Here is a 17910-nt window from a genome sequence, read left to right on the forward strand (position 1 = left end):
AATGTGTCCACCCATTTCTCCAATACTCTCAGTGGAAAGTTAGCATTTTAAAATATACAGATCAGCTTTTGTCACCTTACATTGATTTGTGTTGGTAAGGTTTTGTTTTCAAATCTTTCCTATGCTGCCAGTCGGATCAAGAGGAAGATGGAGATCTCAAGGCACAGGTACAGAATGGAAGGTCATGTGCGTTACTGAATTGTGGGTGTCCGCAGTGTTCATATCTCTCAGCATGCCATTTGCCAAGTCTTTGTGAACCAATGCATAGAACAGCATTTTGTATCCTTTGAATATTGTGTCCCTTACCTTTCCCTTTCTTTTCACTTCTTTCAGAATAGTCTGATTAAGCGAATAAAGGGTGAAAATGTGTATGTCAAACATAGTAATCTTATGTTAGAGGTTGGTATTGGTATATACCAGTGCATGTACTGTACATGTGTGTTGGTTTTAGTGGTAAACCTGTGGATCTGCACTATGATGCATGAACTGTGTACTCCCACCTGCTAATAAATTAAATGGCTGTTTTTTCTCAGATTACAATGGCTTTCTCTACCTTGTTCCATAAATATATGTGTATACATGTTCAAAGTTTCTTTATCAAGTATAGCTTATAGTGTATACGGGTGAAGTTAGGAGTATTTTATTGCTCACATGAACTAGATTTTCTGTGGAGATATCCTTCAAAATATCACATTTTCACAAGTGTTGTGTTAGTGCGGTGATCCCTGATCCCCTGAAATACTTACTACCTTCTTCACTAACCAATTTACACATTTTGATTTTTACATTTTGGCAGCTTAGGTGAATGTTACAAAATGTCCTTGTTTTTATATTATCCAGGAGCTAGACAAAAATCAAGAAGACCTGATGAAACACCAGACCAATATAAGTGAACTGAAACGAACTTTCTTGGAAACCTCCACAGACACTACAGTGTCTAACGAATGGGAGAAGAGGCTTTCGACATCTCCAGTTCGGCTTGCTGCAAGACAGGAGGAAGCTCCAATGATTGAACCACTTGTGCCTGAAGAGGTCAGTGCCTTTTCATCAGACTCGGAATTATAGAAATGTAGGACTGGAAGGGACCATGAGAAGTCATCAAGTCCAGCCCTCTGTGCTGGGGCACAACTAAGTAAACCCAAACCATTTTTGATAGATGTTTGTCCAACCTGTTCTTTAAAACCTCCAATGATGGGGAATCCACAACCCCCCTTGGATGCCAGAACTTAACTGCCCTTAGAGTTAGAAAGTATCTAATCTTCCCGTATTGCAACTAAAGTCCATTACTTTTTGTCCTGCCTTCAGTGGACATGGAGAAGAATTGATCACAGTCCTTTTTATAACAACCCTTTAACATATTTGAAGACTATTATCATGTTCCACTCTCCCTCAGTCGTCTTTTCTCAAGACTAAACATTCCCAGTTCTTTAACCTTTCCTTGTAGATCAGGTTTTCTAAAACTTTATCATTTTTGTGGACTCTCTCCAATTTGTCCACATCTTTCTTGAAGTGTGGCATCCTGAATTGGACACAGTACTCCAGCTGAGGCCTCACCAGTACCAAGTAGAGCAGGAAATTACCTTCTTCGTCTTTCATACACGCTCCTGTTACTATATCTGTCAACTGCTCTTGGTGCAGTATCTCTAGGGGTCCCAGCTTTTTCCTAACTGGTCCCTTTTAAATTTATCTGCAATTAGACCAGTCCATAAATTCTTAACTTAAATTGAGTCTACCAGCCTTTAAACTCCAGGGCCTACAGTCTCCTTTTGTCAGTTTCTCAGAGGCCACCTGTTGCCCCTCTTCTATCCCAGACCTTTCTGCCCCGTTCTCTCTGTTCTCTATCCTATATAGCTGGGCTCGTTTTCTTTATTGGTCCAATCTGTGGGTGCATGTTTCCATGATTGGCAGTTCTAGCAGCTGTGCTGGGGTATGGTCAGCCTGATTGCCTATAAGCAGGAAAGACTCTCCTCTGCCTTCTGAACTATGCTCAGTATGGGGTTTGCAAACCCCATTACATAACCCCAGAATGATTATTAGGCTTTTTTTGCAACTGCATCACATTGGTGACTCATATTCAATTTGTGATGCGCTGTAACCCCGAGATCCTTTGCAGCAGGACTACCCTCTCACCAGTTATTCCCCATTTTGTAGTTGTGCATGTGATTTTTTTTCCTTCTGAAATGAAGTACTTTGCACTTAACGTTTATTGAATTTCATCTTGTTGAATTCAGACCAATTCTCCAATTTGTCAGGGTTGTTATGAATTCTAATCCTGCCCTCCAAAGTGCTTGCAACCCCTCCCAGTTTGGTGTCATCTGCACATTTTATAAGCACAATCTTCATTCCATTATCCAAGTCATTAATGAAAAGATTGAATAGTTTTGGACTTTGGACTGACCCATGCCATGCACCACTGGATACTCATTCCCAGTTTGACAGTGAACCACTGATAACTACTCTCTGGGTACAGTTTTTCAACCAGTTGTGCACCCACCTTATAGTAATGTCATCTGGACCACATTTCCCTAGTTTGCTTATGAGAATGTAATTTTGGACTGTGTCACAAAAGCCTTACTAAAATCAAGATATAGCATATGTACTACTCCCCACATCCCTCCCCCATCCAATAGGCCAGTAACCCTTTCAAAGAAGGAAATGAAGTTGGTTTGGCATGATTTGTTCTTGACAAAATCCATGTTGGCTATTCTTTATCACCCTATTACCCTCTGTGTATTTTATTTGAGGTCACTTCCATTAGGTGCTAGGTGCTTTCCAAGCACTTACAGGCATTCTCTGTTCTGAGCAAATCTCAATCTAAAGGGGACAAGATACTTTCAAATCTCGGGGGGAGGCTTTTGTTTGTCTGTTCTGTTTTACTCCTTTATATATCTTCTGCATAAGGTGGGAATCTTGTCTCCTTATTGGTCCTTTTGGTCAGGTGCCAGCTAGGTTACTTGAGCTTCTTAACCCTTTACAAGTAAGAGGATTTTGTGCCTCTGGCCCCCATAGGGAGGGACCCCATAGCACTGTATACAGAAAGGTAGTCACCCTTCCCTTCATATTCATGACAGTGGGTCCTGCGCTTTTTGGCGGAATCGTTAACCTCAGAGGTTCACGGCAGTCATCAGTTTGGCCACTTCTGATAGAGGCTCAAACCTGCCATTCACTCAGCTAATCTCATCACTGGCCAGTGTGAGGGAAATGGAGATCAACCCCCGCAGTGTCTGTGTCCTACCTCATGGGTCAGGGACAGGCCAGATCCCTTTCCAAATTAGACCTTCCTTTCTGATGTTGCTCACAGACCAGGTCAACTCCTCCTGTGTCCGATCAGGAGTTTGGGGGAACCCAGGCCCACGCTCTACACTGGGTTCCAGCCTAGCGCTCTATGGATACCAGCTGTCTACAATGTCCCCTGTATCAGCTGCGTGACAGCTACAACTCCCTGGGCTACTTCCCCATCGTCTCCCCCCAGAACTTTCTTTATCCTCACTGCAGGATCTTCCTCCTGAAGCCTGATCATGCTTGAGCTCTTCACTCTTCCAGCAGCACACCTTCTTGCTCCCTGCTCCTTGCCCACCCCCTCACTGACTGGTGGGAGGTCCTTTTTTAAACCAGATGTCCTGATTAGTCTGTCTGCCATAATTGATTCTAGTAAGTTCGGAACTGGCTCCTGGTGTCTTAATTAGCTTGCCTGTCTTAATTGGTTCTAGCAGGTTCCTGATTGCTCTAGGGCAACCCCTGCTTTTGTCACTCAGGGAACAGAAAACTATTCATCCAGTGCTACCAGATTCCTGTACCCCACTGGTCTGGGTCTGTCATAGACGGTAATGGGAAAATATGGAGAAACGTGCACTTGTATGTTTGGAAACACTCCTCAGCTTCCAGTTCTTTGAACACCTGAAGAGAGAAACACTCTCACTCAGAAAAGCCCTGGATCCCAGATATTACAAGGAACTGCTTATACAGATCAGGGCAATGCATTCAGGGATAGTGTACAATCTCAAACTTGTAAGGAAGCCTAAACCAGGAATTAGAAAGGGATGATTCTAAGGATCTTTCAACTTGTATCCAATATATGCAGTGCTTAGACACTGTGGTGATAGATACTCTACAGATGCCTAGGGAAGAGTCTCTTAAAAATGCAGCTACATAGTAGGAATCCAGTTTCAGTATAGTAAAAAGGTATCATTCCTAAACACTGTATTTAAGCTCTGATTCAGGAAGTATAGAGCACAATTTACAGCTGTGTCCAGCTACCAGTGGTAAATGAGACCTAAGTTTACACAGACTGAGATCCCCCATTTGAAACCTCTATCCCCGTCATGGGGAGTGGGTGAGAGGACTCAGAAGTGGGCTGGCCCCTGTGGAACAAGTTGTTTTTGGTTATATGGTGGGAGCCCTGTAACACCACAGTAGACTCAGTTAAATGTCTGGTATATGAGATGGGGTGGGTATATACCATCCATACCCAGTTGTAAGTTAATAAAGTTGTAGCCTGCTGCTTAAAATCCATCCCAGTGTCTATCTTTCATTCACCTGTATGTCCTGAGCAAAGAGGTACTCCTGGATTTTTTATTTTATTCATTTATTTATTAATTATTGCTTGGAAAGTTCTTTGCTACAGTCATTCCTGTTTAATTCTGTTTGCTATTTCTCACATGAAATAGTCTGGCAATGAATGGTTTGCTTGTACATTAGAAATGTATGAAACATAGATAAGTTTGTATATGGTATGGAATAAGAATGCATTTCAGTTATTAAAACTGTCTACTCCCTGCCCTCTTATTCGTTAGACCAAAGAAGAGAGAGAAAAATCTGAAAAACTTATATTTTTGCAGAAGGGAAGTACTACATTCATGGAGTCGCAGGTAAAAACAAAACATACTTTCTCAAAATGCAATCAAATAGACTGGCACAGAGTTACTCTTTTGCTATCTTTTTCCTTTTCAAAGCCACAACTTTATGTAAAAAAAAAATGCTCCACAAGTAGGTATGTTATTGTGGGCAGAATGCTGGGGACAGAGAAGAAGTACCCTCCAAAGATTTTGTCTACCTACTAGAGATTTGTTTCCCTGTGATTAACAGCCTTGGGTGAATGGATTTGGGGGAGGGGAGAATTCTCTAACTGTGCATGCTTTTGCAGAGTACAGAAGTCTCACTGAAAATGTTACAGTGTATGAGGCACTGTTGTCATTAGAATGAATTTCCTTTATGGTGTCAAGTGAATTCAGATTATCTTGATGATGAAGTTTGAATTCTTACTGGTTTTTCCATTAGCCAAGGGAAATAGAGAAGAAACTGCAGGAAGGAGAATCTGCTGGCACTGTTGTTACTTCTCATCAAATCATTTTCCAGAAAAGTGTTCCATCATCCTTAGAGGTTATTTTTAATTAATTTTATTTAATCCAGTGCATTGGTTTAGTTGAATAAATTAAACTATTGTAGGGATAAATAATTGGACACTGTGTACAATGAAACTGGGGTGACCAGATGTCCCAAATTTAGAGGAACAATCCCAATTTTTGGGTCTTTTTCTTATATAGGCTCCTCTCTCTCTTTCTCTCTCTTTCTCTCTCTCTCTCTCTCTCTCTCTCTCTCTCACCTATTTTTCACACTTGCTGTCTGGTCACCCTAATTGAAACTAGATCACGTAGCATACTTGTATGTGTCTACGGGCACACTGCATTTTTATATTTTGCATTATGTTCAAACAAAATCCACAACACTCAGGATATTTAATATACTGCATAGCTAAATTTAAATAATGCTAAGGGAGTCTGATTTATTCCCATAAAAGCAAGAAAAGTCAGTTAAGACTCTGCATATACAAATGTGCTGTCTTGAGACCTCAAAATACTTTCACAAAATAATATTTGCATGGGAATGGGGGGAGTGACTGAATGGGCTAATTATCCTATTTTTATAACTTACCCTATTTCTTTAAAATAAAGGTAATTGTTATGGTGCATGAGCCAGCCAGGATTACTCAAAAACAGCCAGTCAGATGTGTTTATTTTTTTAAAATGCTACTCAGCTGCAAGTTATTAGAGTAAGACTGTGCTAAAGTGAATTATAAATAGCCTCAAATGGGGGTCACAAAAGAAACTCTTTGCAGATTTGACCCTGCAAACAGTGATGCTGTTTATAGGTTTAATTGCTGCTGTACCTGGTACAGCTATTATATGTTCTCAAAATAGCTGCATCAAATTTCTTAAGTTTTAATATTTTAGTGTTCCTAAAACAAAAATAAGCAATTGGATAATCTAATGTAGCTTTTATATTTCAAATATAGGGCACTGAGGATTGGGTTATTGTAGACAAAATACCTACTGAGGTAGTTGATGGTGAATCGAAAAAAATTGTGACATACAAAGTCATGACTGTGCGCAGTAAAACTGGTGACATTCCACCTGAGATATTAAAATCCAGTACCATTGAAATGCAAAGCTTTGAGGACTTGGAAAATGAAATACAATCAAAAGAGGAGAATAAACAGAAAATGTACACCTTAGGAAAGTCCTATGACACTATATCCGGGAAAATTGTAACCATGACAAGTAAAGCTAAAGAGGGAGAGAAAACAGTGCAGTCATCACTAGAAGCATTTCAAAAAATGGAGAGGGGAATGCCAGAATCTGTGAAAATCATTCCAGTAGTGGCTGAATATGAAATTCTAGAGCCCATCACAGACGAAAAAGCAAGGAGGGGATCCGATGTACAGAGTACAAAAAGAAAGCTGTCCGAATCTTTAACACCTATAAAGGAAGCAGAGTCTCAGTTGCATAGTCCTGAAGAGGAAAGTTTGAAGAAAGCACAAAAGATGGACCAGGATTTTCATGGTACACTGGGAGGCTTGCAGTTTGGCAGAGCTGAAAAACACCTTGACAGTGAAGCTCTGAAAGCAGGGGCATTTGGTCGGAAAGATAAGAGCCTGTCTGAGTGGAGATATTCCAGAGAACAGCCATTTACCATTGCTACTGCTCACTATGTTTCTGAGTCGTCTGCATCAAGAGTAGTGGTAACAAGTGGCTTTGACTTTGTGCCACAATTTAAAGATTAAAGCATGACGTTTTTTAGACAATACCCTCACATTACCCTACCTTGCTGCTTGGCTTTATGTTGACAATAGCCAACCCAGTTTATTTTTTTTTCTCATGATTTAAGTCAGTACCACAGTCCAAAGCAGGCATTATAATGCTTTAAACTTTTCAGATTTATTTAGAGATCCATGTTGCTGAAATGTAGTATTGCTGCTGTGGCTTGTAATGGGGGGGGGGGGGAACAGTTTGCCTGAACCAGTAAAATCCCAGTGCTAACAAGTATGCTTTTATATTACTGCTTATAGTCATTACAGATTTGTGCTCATTTATTTTCCCATTCTTTTCCTGTTTTTAACCTGTCTGTGTCCTTGCAACCTTATCCTCCTTTCCTCTGTCTCAAACTAGAGTTTTGTCAGTTAACATATCGGTGTGTGTGTGTGTCTGTCTGTCTCTCTTTTGTGTATGACTCTGCATTTCTTTGTCCACTTAGACTAAACAGTCCTCCAGTGAAAAAACCTTGGATGGTTCAGATATCTTCAGTTTATTAGAGTCTGCAAGAAAACCAACTGAGTTCATAGGAGAGGTTACTTCTACTTCACATAGCAGGGCTCAGGTGGCCGTTTGATTCCATCTATGAATTTTATATCTGCACACTACTGATTTTTTTTCTTTTGTTCCCTATATTTGCACATAAGTGTGTTTGACTCATAGATATTTCAGAATCTGCATGGTTATTATTAATGCAAATGCTTGGTGTGCCTTTTACTTCCTAAGCTAGATCACAGCTAGAAACCTCACAAGAAAATCAAGTTCTATTCCTTTTTTTTCTTTTGTCATTTTACAGGATATTTTATTTGCTTTTAAAATGCTAGGGCATTGATACAAACAAAAAGGATAGTATGAGATTTCTTCTCCCCTTTTTAAATGCTGATTCATGGTGTGTTTTTGCTCTAATAATTACCTTTAAAGTAAAAACTTAAGCAACTCAGGAGAAAGAAAATGGTGAACTTTAATATCATTTGTTACTTATATTTACAGTACATTGGCATTAGTAGTTGGGTTAAGTTTTATTATTCACTTTTGACATTTAGTTCCATTTCCCTACAGAAAACGGAAACAAAGACCAGCCAGGAGATAAGTATCAGCGAAATGAAGGAAGAGGTTCAGCCGTATCAAGATTCAGTGAAGAAGGTTGTGCAGGAGACTGTAGTGGTCGAGGAGAGATATGTAACGAATGTGCATGCAAGTGGAGATGCTGTTAAATTGGCTGGAGATCAGCTGGATGCTATGGCACAGGCAGTATCTGCTGTTGCTTCTAGTATGAAAGGAAAGGAGGGTTCAGCTGTGACTGAGGGGACTAAAGAGGAAAAAAGGGAGGAGGCTGATAAAGCTGTAACCAAGCGGGAAGGAATTGCTGCTGCTTCTCATCAGCAGGAGGAGGAGCAGAGTGCAACAGTCCACGTTTCCGATACATTGGAAAGAAAACCTCATTTTGAGGTAACTAGTTATTAATAATCAGTTATTTCTGCGTTGAAGTATAAGGCAGTGATACTCAGACTGGGGCTCGAGAGCCGCATGTGGCTCTTTAATGAGTCTCCTGCAGCTCTTTGCAGCACATGATATTAAAACACCATGTGATTTAATTATTAACCAATCAGGATATTTTTGCTATATTATTAACCAATTGTAGAATACTTGGTCAATCATTTTGCTGTGAAGAAAAAAAAAATATATATATATAGACACACACAGATTCGTGTGTGTGTGTGTGTGTGTGTGTGTGTGTGTGTGTGTGTGTGTGTGTGTGTGTGTGTGTGTGTGTGTGTGTAATAAATGAAACAATGAATTTACACTACTGTGGCTCTTTTGGCTAATGATGATTACTAATTTGGTTCCTGAGCCACTGAGGTTTGATTATCACTGGTATAATGTATACAATATTGGACTAAATTAACTCCACTGATGAAGAGTTAAATAAAATATACACAGGTAGTAGATTACATTATCACATCTTTATAGTGGACAGTTTGTTTCTCCTCTTATTTCTTTCTTGCATGGCAGTTCTGAGCCTTGTTGCTGGTTTCCATTATCAACAACATCAGGGCCGGCCTTAGGGAAAACGGCACCCTGGCCAAACTTGTATTTTGGTGCCACTGGCCCCCGCTGCCTCCCTGGGCTCCCCAACCCTCCGTCGCCCCCAGACCCTGCTGTTTTCTTCCCCATTGCCCTGAGCTCCCTTCCACAGCCTCACACCCCAGGCTTGCCCCCACTCCTTTCCTTTTGAGCATGGCATCCCCTGGACCACAGAACCCTGGGCCGTCGCCCACCAGTAAGGCCGGTCCTGAACAACATGCAATGTATATTTTACCTAAAGGAGTGTGCAGTGCTGAAGACTGATGCCTTTTATGTAACTGATCATAAGGATTCAGTGTCCACTGCCTGAGGAAAGTTCATTAAGATTTATAGAGTACACTTGTCCAAAAGGAACAGAAAATAATACATTCTTCTCTGTTTGTCTCAATTGTAAATAATTTACCTTGTTTTAAACTACTAAGTTTTCTCATTTTAGCCTCATTAACAGGATTTCTAAATCTATTTGTACTAAGGTGTTAAAAACCTTCATATTGTTTTGCTTCTCTTTCTGAGAGGTAATTACAAGAAAATAAACTTGTAATGTCAATCTGTTCTATTGTATTTTAAAATAAGCAAATTTTTAATATTTGCATCTTTTCCAAAGTCATCTTTCTTGAAGTACAACTTAGCATTAGATATAAAAAACACCTTGGAATATTGTTAACATATATACATGTATGGACCATTATGCTGACATTTTTTTCCTTCCTGTAATGCAGAGCACATTTATTTTATTTTTTTCCACTCCCCAACAAAAAAAAAAATCTCTGAGAAATCCAAAAGCTTTAATAAATGCTCCAATTACTTTTCCATTGAAGCAGTCACCAGTTGTGAAGACTGAAACCATCAGCTTTGGCAGTGTTTCTCCCGGTGGGGAGAAGCTTGAAATGTCTACCAAGGAAGTTCCCATAGTTCATACAGAAACAAAAACCATTACATATGAATCATCACAGGTAAGAAACTCTGCAAGACCCAGGGCCTAATCTACCAAGGGCTAAAAAAAAATACCTGTCAGCTGCTTTAAATATATTACAGTATTAAATACAGTATTAAATAGTAATATCAGCCATAGTAAGTCTATACTAAACAGAAGAACTATATAAATATGTACGTTTATCTGAAGGCACTCTTGTTTGTACCAGTATGCGGTCTTTTGTGAACACTGCTTAGACTACAGGACTTTGATGTATATCCTTAAAAAACAGTATGAGACACATACAAAGGGGGGAGGGATAGCTCAGTGGTTTGAGCATTGGCCTGCTAAACCCAGGGTTGTGAGATCAATCCTTGAGGAGGCCACTTAGGGATCTGGGGCAAAAATCAGAACTTGGTCCTGCTAATGAAGGCAGGGGGCTGGACTCAATGACCTTTCTGGGTCCCTTCCAGTTCTAGGAGATAGGTTTATCTCCTATTATTATTATAAACAAAAGTACTCTTGTAAACTTATGACGTGATGCAAAATTCTGAAGTAGAAACGTAAGTAATGAAATAACATCCAAGTCCTATGGGACGGGTCTGACCACTCCTGGCCATTACAGAATGACATCATTCTTTTTATAAGGGTATGACAAAAAGAATATTAAGATATTCTTAATACAATAAGATATTAATTTTGGTGTTCAGATGAAATACCAACTCAAGCAATTACCTTTCTACCTCTGAATTCTCCAGGCAGTTCCAGTTGCGTGTAGAATTCTTCACTTCATGTTCCAACTGTTGATGTTTATTGTTAAGCAGTTGCTGCATTCCACTCTAGAAGTAGCCACAATAGGAACTATTTGCAAAGCACTTTGAACACCACCAGGCATAATAGAAATGCTGCTGTTTCAGTCAAATGGACTAGACTGTCAGCTATAAAGGAACATCCCAGCAGCAAGTAGTTTATATCATCAACCACATTCTTTATGCAGAAGTCTAGAGACAGGAAAGCTCAGCCAATATCTCAATTTTTCACGAACTATTTGTGGCATTTTTTTTCTTTTGGCTATTTAGGCAGATTCTGGTGCTGACTCAGAGCCAGGTGTGCTGATGAGTGCACAGACCATCACATCTGAAACTACCAGTACTACAACTACAACACATATCACGAAAGTAAGAAAATGAGGGGTTCAGTCTTCGAATAGATGTATTTTCAGAACTTTGACCTGACTGTATAAATCAATATTTATTTCAGAATATGGATGTATGCTAATATTTTCTGTGTGAAATCCTATCTAGTGTATATACTTATGTAGTCCCTATGGCAGTAGTGTCTGAGCACCTCACAACATCCCTGTGAGGTGGCCAATTGTTATCTCCAGTTTACACACAAGGCACAAAGAGATTAGGTGGCTTGCCCAAGGTCACCCAGTAAGTCTGTGGCAGAGCAGGATATTGAATCTGGGTCTTCCAAGTCCCAGGCTAGCACCCCAACCCCTGGACCATCTTTCCTCCTTAAGCATAACTCCCATTATCCTCACCGAGTATGTCTACACAGCAAAGGAAAACCTACGGCTGGCCCATGCCAGCCGACTCAGGCTGCGGGGTAGTTTGATTGCTGTGCAAGGCTTCTGGGTTCAGGATGGGGTCTGGGCTCTAGGACCCTATGGGGCAGGAGGTCCCAGACCTCAGGCTCCAGCCCAAACCCCGAAGTCTACACAGCAATAAAACAGCCCCACAGCGCAAGCCCACGCCACGTGGCACAGGCCAGCTATGGGTGTCTAGTTGCTGTGCAGACATACCTACTGGGGCCATGATTTAAGCCTATCTGGGTAAAATTCATCTCTGGGCAAAGGAGTCACACAAGGTCACACCCCACTTAAGAGCCCTCACAATAGGACTTAAGTGGGAGCAGAGGCTTTGTGTTTCTTCTGTTGTGCGTGTAGATATGCTGTATAACCATGCTTTTCTTTCATATGTTGGAAATGCAGTTGATGTCAACCATTCTGATATATGCACTATATAACTATCTTTTCTGAAACTTGCTAGGTGAACTGTTCCTGCTCATTTATCTTCAGATTCTGGAACTGTTTCTTTGAACAAGCAGCACCACTTTTAAATGAGTGTTTATTTGTATTTGTTCCTCTCACTTTTAGACTGTGAAAGGAGGCATTTCAGAGACAAGAATTGAAAAACGAATAGTCATCACAGGAGATGCAGATATTGACCATGATCAGGTAGAGTATATAAGCTATAAAAAGCTGCCCTGAACTGAAAACTACCAAAGAGGGTATATTTAACCTTAAGCTTTAAAACACTGTTCATACTGGCATGCCTTAAACTGGATTAGTATTTAAATCAATGATAGTATATTTAAATCATTTTTCCTCATTTGTAAATTGTGTAATTTCTCATGAATCTCTCCACCTTGCTACTGATCATGCATGTTCCACCTCCTTTTTGTTTTTGCCCTTCTGTGGTTTCCTTGGGCTAGGCGCTGGCTCAGGCAATTAAAGAGGCCAAAGAGCAGCACCCTGACATGTCAGTGACCAAAGTAGTGGTACATAAAGAGACAGAAATCACACCAGAAGATGGGGAGGATTGACCCACAGGTAAGAAGAATAGATGATTTTCCTAGGCACTCACTGGCTGGCATGCAGCTAAGACATTCTCCTACCATAATTCACCTCTAACTCCTTATTTCTCTCACTGGCATTTGCAAAAACCATGTGAGCCAAGTATTAATTCTGGAATTTACTTCAGATGTAAATTATACACATTTAGGTCGATGTATTTTTCTTTGTTTAATAGTGCCAGTTAGAGAAACGGAAATGTGCTTTTGTTGTCTCTCTGGATGTTACTCATCCGTGCTTTGATGTATTCCTAAAATTTCTAACTCTGCGATCAAAAATTTGTTGTCTGTTTATATATGTGACTTAAGAACAAAAGCATTTTGTTCTTAAAGGTACAATTTTAATTTCTGAGGGAAATAATTATAGCTACTTACCCTATTTTAAGCACAAATATGGCACAATTTAGTATTTTAGTTCAAACTTGTAAAGCTTTGTGGTCCAATTTACTTTTATTAAACCCAAATTCATTGTTGTGTCAATATTTGGATGTCTTGACTTTCTTGTATTTTGTAAGGATATTTTGTGTTTGGAAGTGGCATTGTTTCTCAGGATGAGATAATAATGCAGCTTTTCTTGAGTCAAGCTGTCTTCAGTAAAGGCATGCTTTCCAACTAAGTTTGGCTGAACAGTCATCTTGATGATAATATATTTACTGTATGTGCAGAAACATATCATGCATACTAACCTGCTATGCAAGAGCTCTTAATGACAGCATCATCCATAGGCTGCTTTGAATGCTGTATGCACCCACAAAAAGGGGCTGCTTGTCTAATTTGTCTGAAATGATAGCAGCATCATATTCTTGAAGCACTATGTATTCCCTAGCATTTGGTATAAGTAACATAGTATGATGTGCAGCATCTCTTGAAAGTTTACTCCTTTCCTGCTTTGGATGAGGAAATATAAATGCCTAAAGCAAATGTGAGTAAGACCACTACTACTTACTTTGGAAAATGGCGCCAGTCCTTAAGGAATGAGCACCAATAACAGTTATGGTCTTCTGCTAATCAATTCAGAGAAAACAGTAAAGTGGCCTGATCCAAAGCCCACTGAAATCAATGGGGGTCTTTCCAATGCACCTTGGATCAGGCCCAAGGTTGGCAGTTACTTATACTGGAATCATGTGGTTATGATATTGTTGTCAGTTGAAGTATTCAACATGAGCCCCTTTTCACCCTTGATTTGAGAGAGAGAGAGAAACTCAGTTGTTTCAAATCATTAACTTGGTTCTCTTTCCTGCAGGAGTAATTTAGCTTGCATACGAATCCAGTCATGCACACCCTTAGGAATACCAGAGCCTATATGGAGTCTCAGTTCTAACCTGACTGACTTGTATCTGTCCATGGAAAATTTCAGTACCGAAGAATTGATCGTAAATGCTAATAAAGACACTGGCAGAGATATTTTCCCATATAAAGCAATCTGAATCAGCATCAGTAAAACAATATTGCATGAAGCAACGATAAATTTACAGAAAAGCATCATTTTAAATTTTCATTATATCTAAGTTTCAGCTATACCTGCACGTTCATAAACAATATAAACAGTGATCTAATGTAACACATAAACAGTTTATGCCTTTCACGTTTTATTAAGTCTAAACATACTAAAATTTGTTAGGTGGCAAACCTTTTGTTTATGGATACTGTAACTGAAGATTACCCTAAACTGCTAGAAGCTGTATAGGTACTGTGTATAATGTTTTATCACACATTAGATGTGCCAATAACACAGTTTATTCAGGAAACAATTTGAATCTTGTATTTGTTTTATCTGGTTTTATTACTGTTGCCTGATTTAAAAAAAATGATGAATCTCTAATCTTATCAAAATATTTAAATTCTTACAAAATGTGTTTTGCATACCTGATTTAATATCTTGTGAGGTAGTAAAGATTTCAGCACATTTACTTGACTTTAAGATTTTTTGTCAGCATTGTTCAGAGTTAAAGTCAGAAAGTTTCCAGTCACCCTTCAGAAGTTCTAACCCTGTAAATTATATGTAGTTATTTTGGAGAAAGTCTGTATTTTCCTTAGTTTATAGTGTTACAAAATTATTACTCTGAAATAACCTTGATGGTTTTTTATTGACTTTCCTTTTGTTCTCAGAGAAAAAAATGTTTCATTTCAGAATCTGGTCAGCACCATTTATGATCTAGTTCAGAGCCAAGCCTTAAAATGTACAGAACATCCTCGGAAAACTCATTAGTATTCCATTATAATATCCACTGAAGGGATATAGTCTCCGTTACACTCTCAGCTGCGTCACAACACATGGTGAATGTATGTTTCTGCATAGTGAAATAAAAATGGTAAATGCATCCAAAATTGTATTGTTCTGTGTCCAAAAGAATCCAGTGTTTTTATATTCAAAACCCAAGTAATATCTGTATGATATCAAAGGCTTTATTCATCTGCATAGTAGGTCTATCCTGTCATACAATAGACCACAGTATGCTGTGCAGACAACTGGAGTTTGCAGGGGAGCCTACAGGATAATAGTATGAAAATGTACTCCTTTGGGTAAAATGATGTTAGCAAAGGAAAAAGAACATTATGCTTCTTTTTTCTATAGCGGTGTACTGTGTTTCAGTTAAGTTAAATGGAAATTATTTGTGTTTGGCTAACAAAATTATAATGAAAATGTAGCATTGGCTCAAGATCTGTTTTCTTTTATATATTTGCTCTGAATCATGGATGAATTATCTATTTAAGAGAATCCTTACTTTTCTGTTTGCTGTTGCTTGCTCCTTGACCACACTTGGCTGGCATTCCCTTGGTGATTTAAGATGAATTCGTAGAGGCTAACTCACCCATCAATCCATAAACCCTGGTAGGATGCAAGAAATAAATATAAGTGAACTTGTGTACAGAGAGCTCCCTCTCATTGACTTCAATGGAGGTGACTTCAGTGGAGGGCAGGATTTGGCCCACAGATTAGTTACAAGTATTTATTTTCTTAATTTAGAAAGAAAGAAAAGAGAATATATCAAGAGAAGACTCTGTAGTTAATAATTAAAAAAGAAATCTCCTGAGGTTTTGACTGCTCTACTGTCTCTCTAAAATAATGTTTTCAGTCAGCCATTCTTCATGTCTTTGTTGTTTAAGACCTCCCTTTATGTATCTGCCCTTCTAGCACATCAGTCATCTCTCACCTATTACCTAATGAATAATGCAAAGATTGTGTTCTTACGTCCATATTTTTGGAGTTCTCTTCCTGACCCTCTTCCTAATATAACAATGTGTCTATAAATTCTGTTCCTTCCTAGAATAGGATTTCTTTCCTCTCCCTTCCCCCCCCCCCCCCCACCGCCGTCAGCTACAGAGAGAAGAGGTATCTACCCTGTTTCTCAGCAGACTACATTCCAGGCTCTTGCTTCTGCATCAAGAGTTTAAAAATAGACTCTGAAGCTATATTGATCTTCCCTCAGGTGGCCCTTACCTTGTCAGCTAAGAAACAGCATTATGTTACCTCAGAGTTGTGAGTGGCTACTATACTGCCTTCTGTCCAGAGTTACCCTTAGCATTATATTGTAGCATGGCTTGAGGGAAATGTACTATAGTGATTATGTACAGTATGTATGCTGTCTGAAGATACTGTATCTTTGAGGTTAGTCTCCTTAAAAAGCTAGGATATGGCCTAAGCATGTACAGAGTAAGAGAAGATTAGAGTGGATCGGCAATGACATCTCAGTCATTGTTAGCAGCAGACCTTTGTTTGGGGTAATTCCTTGGGATGGTCCCTGGGAATAATAGTTTTGATTTTTGTTAGTGACTGTTTCTTGGGTTGTCTGCCTAATGCTGTGCCACATGAAATAAAGAACACTTTCCTGTTTCTACCAGATGCCTTTTGTCTCTGTCTCTTCTCACTTGTCCAGCTCTGAGCCATATAACAGTCCCTACAAACAAACTGTCACAAGACCTGCACCATTACTAACACAGACCAATACGGAGAGAAATCTCACTCCATTACAGCTGGAATAATAATTCCTGAGAATACAGCTCTGTCTGAACGGGCTATTCTGCATCATTAAGATAAGGGATCCTGATGTGTAGGTAAAAAAGAAACGTAGCAGGTGTCACCATTCTAGATACAGAAAGTATAAATATAATTATCTGATAATCATTAAAAACAAATACTGTCCTTAGGAATCAGTTAGCATTGATCTTTCTTAAGCTTTTTGAGGGTCAGCATTACTTATTAATGTAATAATAGCAAGTTCAAGCATTACAGGAATTTTCTGATAGGCCTCCATATTCAGAAATTAGATCAGAACCTGAACCGATGTCTTCACTCATATTCTTCAAACAGACAAGATTTGTTCAGCTGGAGGAAGGGTGGGGGGTGACAAATAATCACTTTGTCAGCTCCCATTCAGATATTGTTCCTTGTTAGCACATTTTCAGGTAAATTAGACAATGAGGCTGTGCTTCAGTCTTGAAACCAACTTGTAATTCAGGAAACTCTGATACCGATTTCCTCTGTTATGTCGTAAAAGATTGTGAGACACAATCCAAATTTCAGTATTTTTTTTATTGGCTTTTCCATGTAGTCGTGAACCATAGAATCTTCCCAATTCACAAGCACTAGTGGTGAGATGATATTAGTATCCCCATTATATAGATGGAGATTGAATGCACAGAGGGGCTATATGATGCGCTCAGGAAATCTGGACAGAACTCAACCCTGATCATCTGAATCCTACTCCTATGCCTCAACCTTTCTTCAACTTGAGTGCTACTTCAACTTATGTAAATATTTTGTTTATACACCCATTGTTATAACATCTGGGCACATGGCATATGTTATATATAAAAAATATTGAAGCTGCCAGCAGTAGACAACACTTCAGATTACCCTTGCCTGTTAATAATGATATATGGAGATAGGTCTATCTCATAGAACTGGAAGGGACATTGAGTCTAGTTCCCTGCCTTCACTAGCAGGACCAAGTACCAATTTTGCCCCAGATCCCTAAATGGCCCCCTTAAGGATTGAGCTCACAACCTTAGGTTTAGCAGGCCAATGCTAAAACCACTGAGCTATCTATCCCCCAAATGTTTGATCAAATTTACTTGCTTCATGCTTTGATAGTCTGCCAAAGCCTGGGTTACTATCAGCGACCCTATACAAAAACCACTATACCTTCATTCTTCAGAGGTCTGTTAATACTAGCAAGAGGTCTT

At 39.3% G+C, this 17910-nt stretch overlaps 1 protein-coding gene across 25 annotated transcripts in view; it reads left to right on the forward strand.

Annotated features, from left to right (window-relative positions):
* Positions 1-14129, forward strand: part of EPB41L3 (erythrocyte membrane protein band 4.1 like 3) — a 201369-nt gene extending 187240 nt beyond the window's left edge. For 9 of the 25 annotated variants that reach the window (XM_030552806.1, XM_030552797.1, XM_030552793.1 and 6 more), the window contains 13 exons: positions 132-167; positions 334-399; positions 841-1032; positions 4794-4868; positions 5278-5379; positions 6293-7018; positions 7531-7653; positions 8148-8537; positions 9992-10126; positions 11166-11264; positions 12248-12328; positions 12586-12703; positions 13967-14129. In XM_030552806.1, coding sequence (XP_030408666.1) covers positions 132-167; positions 334-399; positions 841-1032; positions 4794-4868; positions 5278-5379; positions 6293-7018; positions 7531-7653; positions 8148-8537; positions 9992-10126; positions 11166-11264; positions 12248-12328; positions 12586-12696 — 2136 coding nt within the window. In that variant the 3' untranslated portion in view covers positions 12697-12703; positions 13967-14129. The remainder of the gene's footprint in view (positions 1-131; positions 168-333; positions 400-840; positions 1033-4793; positions 4869-5277; positions 5380-6292; positions 7019-7530; positions 7654-8147; positions 8538-9991; positions 10127-11165; positions 11265-12247; positions 12329-12585; positions 12704-13966) is intronic. The other 16 variants (XM_030552817.1, XM_030552816.1, XM_030552818.1 and 13 more) reach the window with 10 other exon arrangements.
* The last annotated feature ends 3781 nt before the right edge of the window (positions 14130-17910 follow it).

The sequence above is a fragment of the Gopherus evgoodei genome, chromosome 2 (genome assembly GCF_007399415.2).
Source record: "Gopherus evgoodei ecotype Sinaloan lineage chromosome 2, rGopEvg1_v1.p, whole genome shotgun sequence".
Classification (NCBI taxonomy): Eukaryota; Metazoa; Chordata; order Testudines; family Testudinidae; genus Gopherus; species Gopherus evgoodei.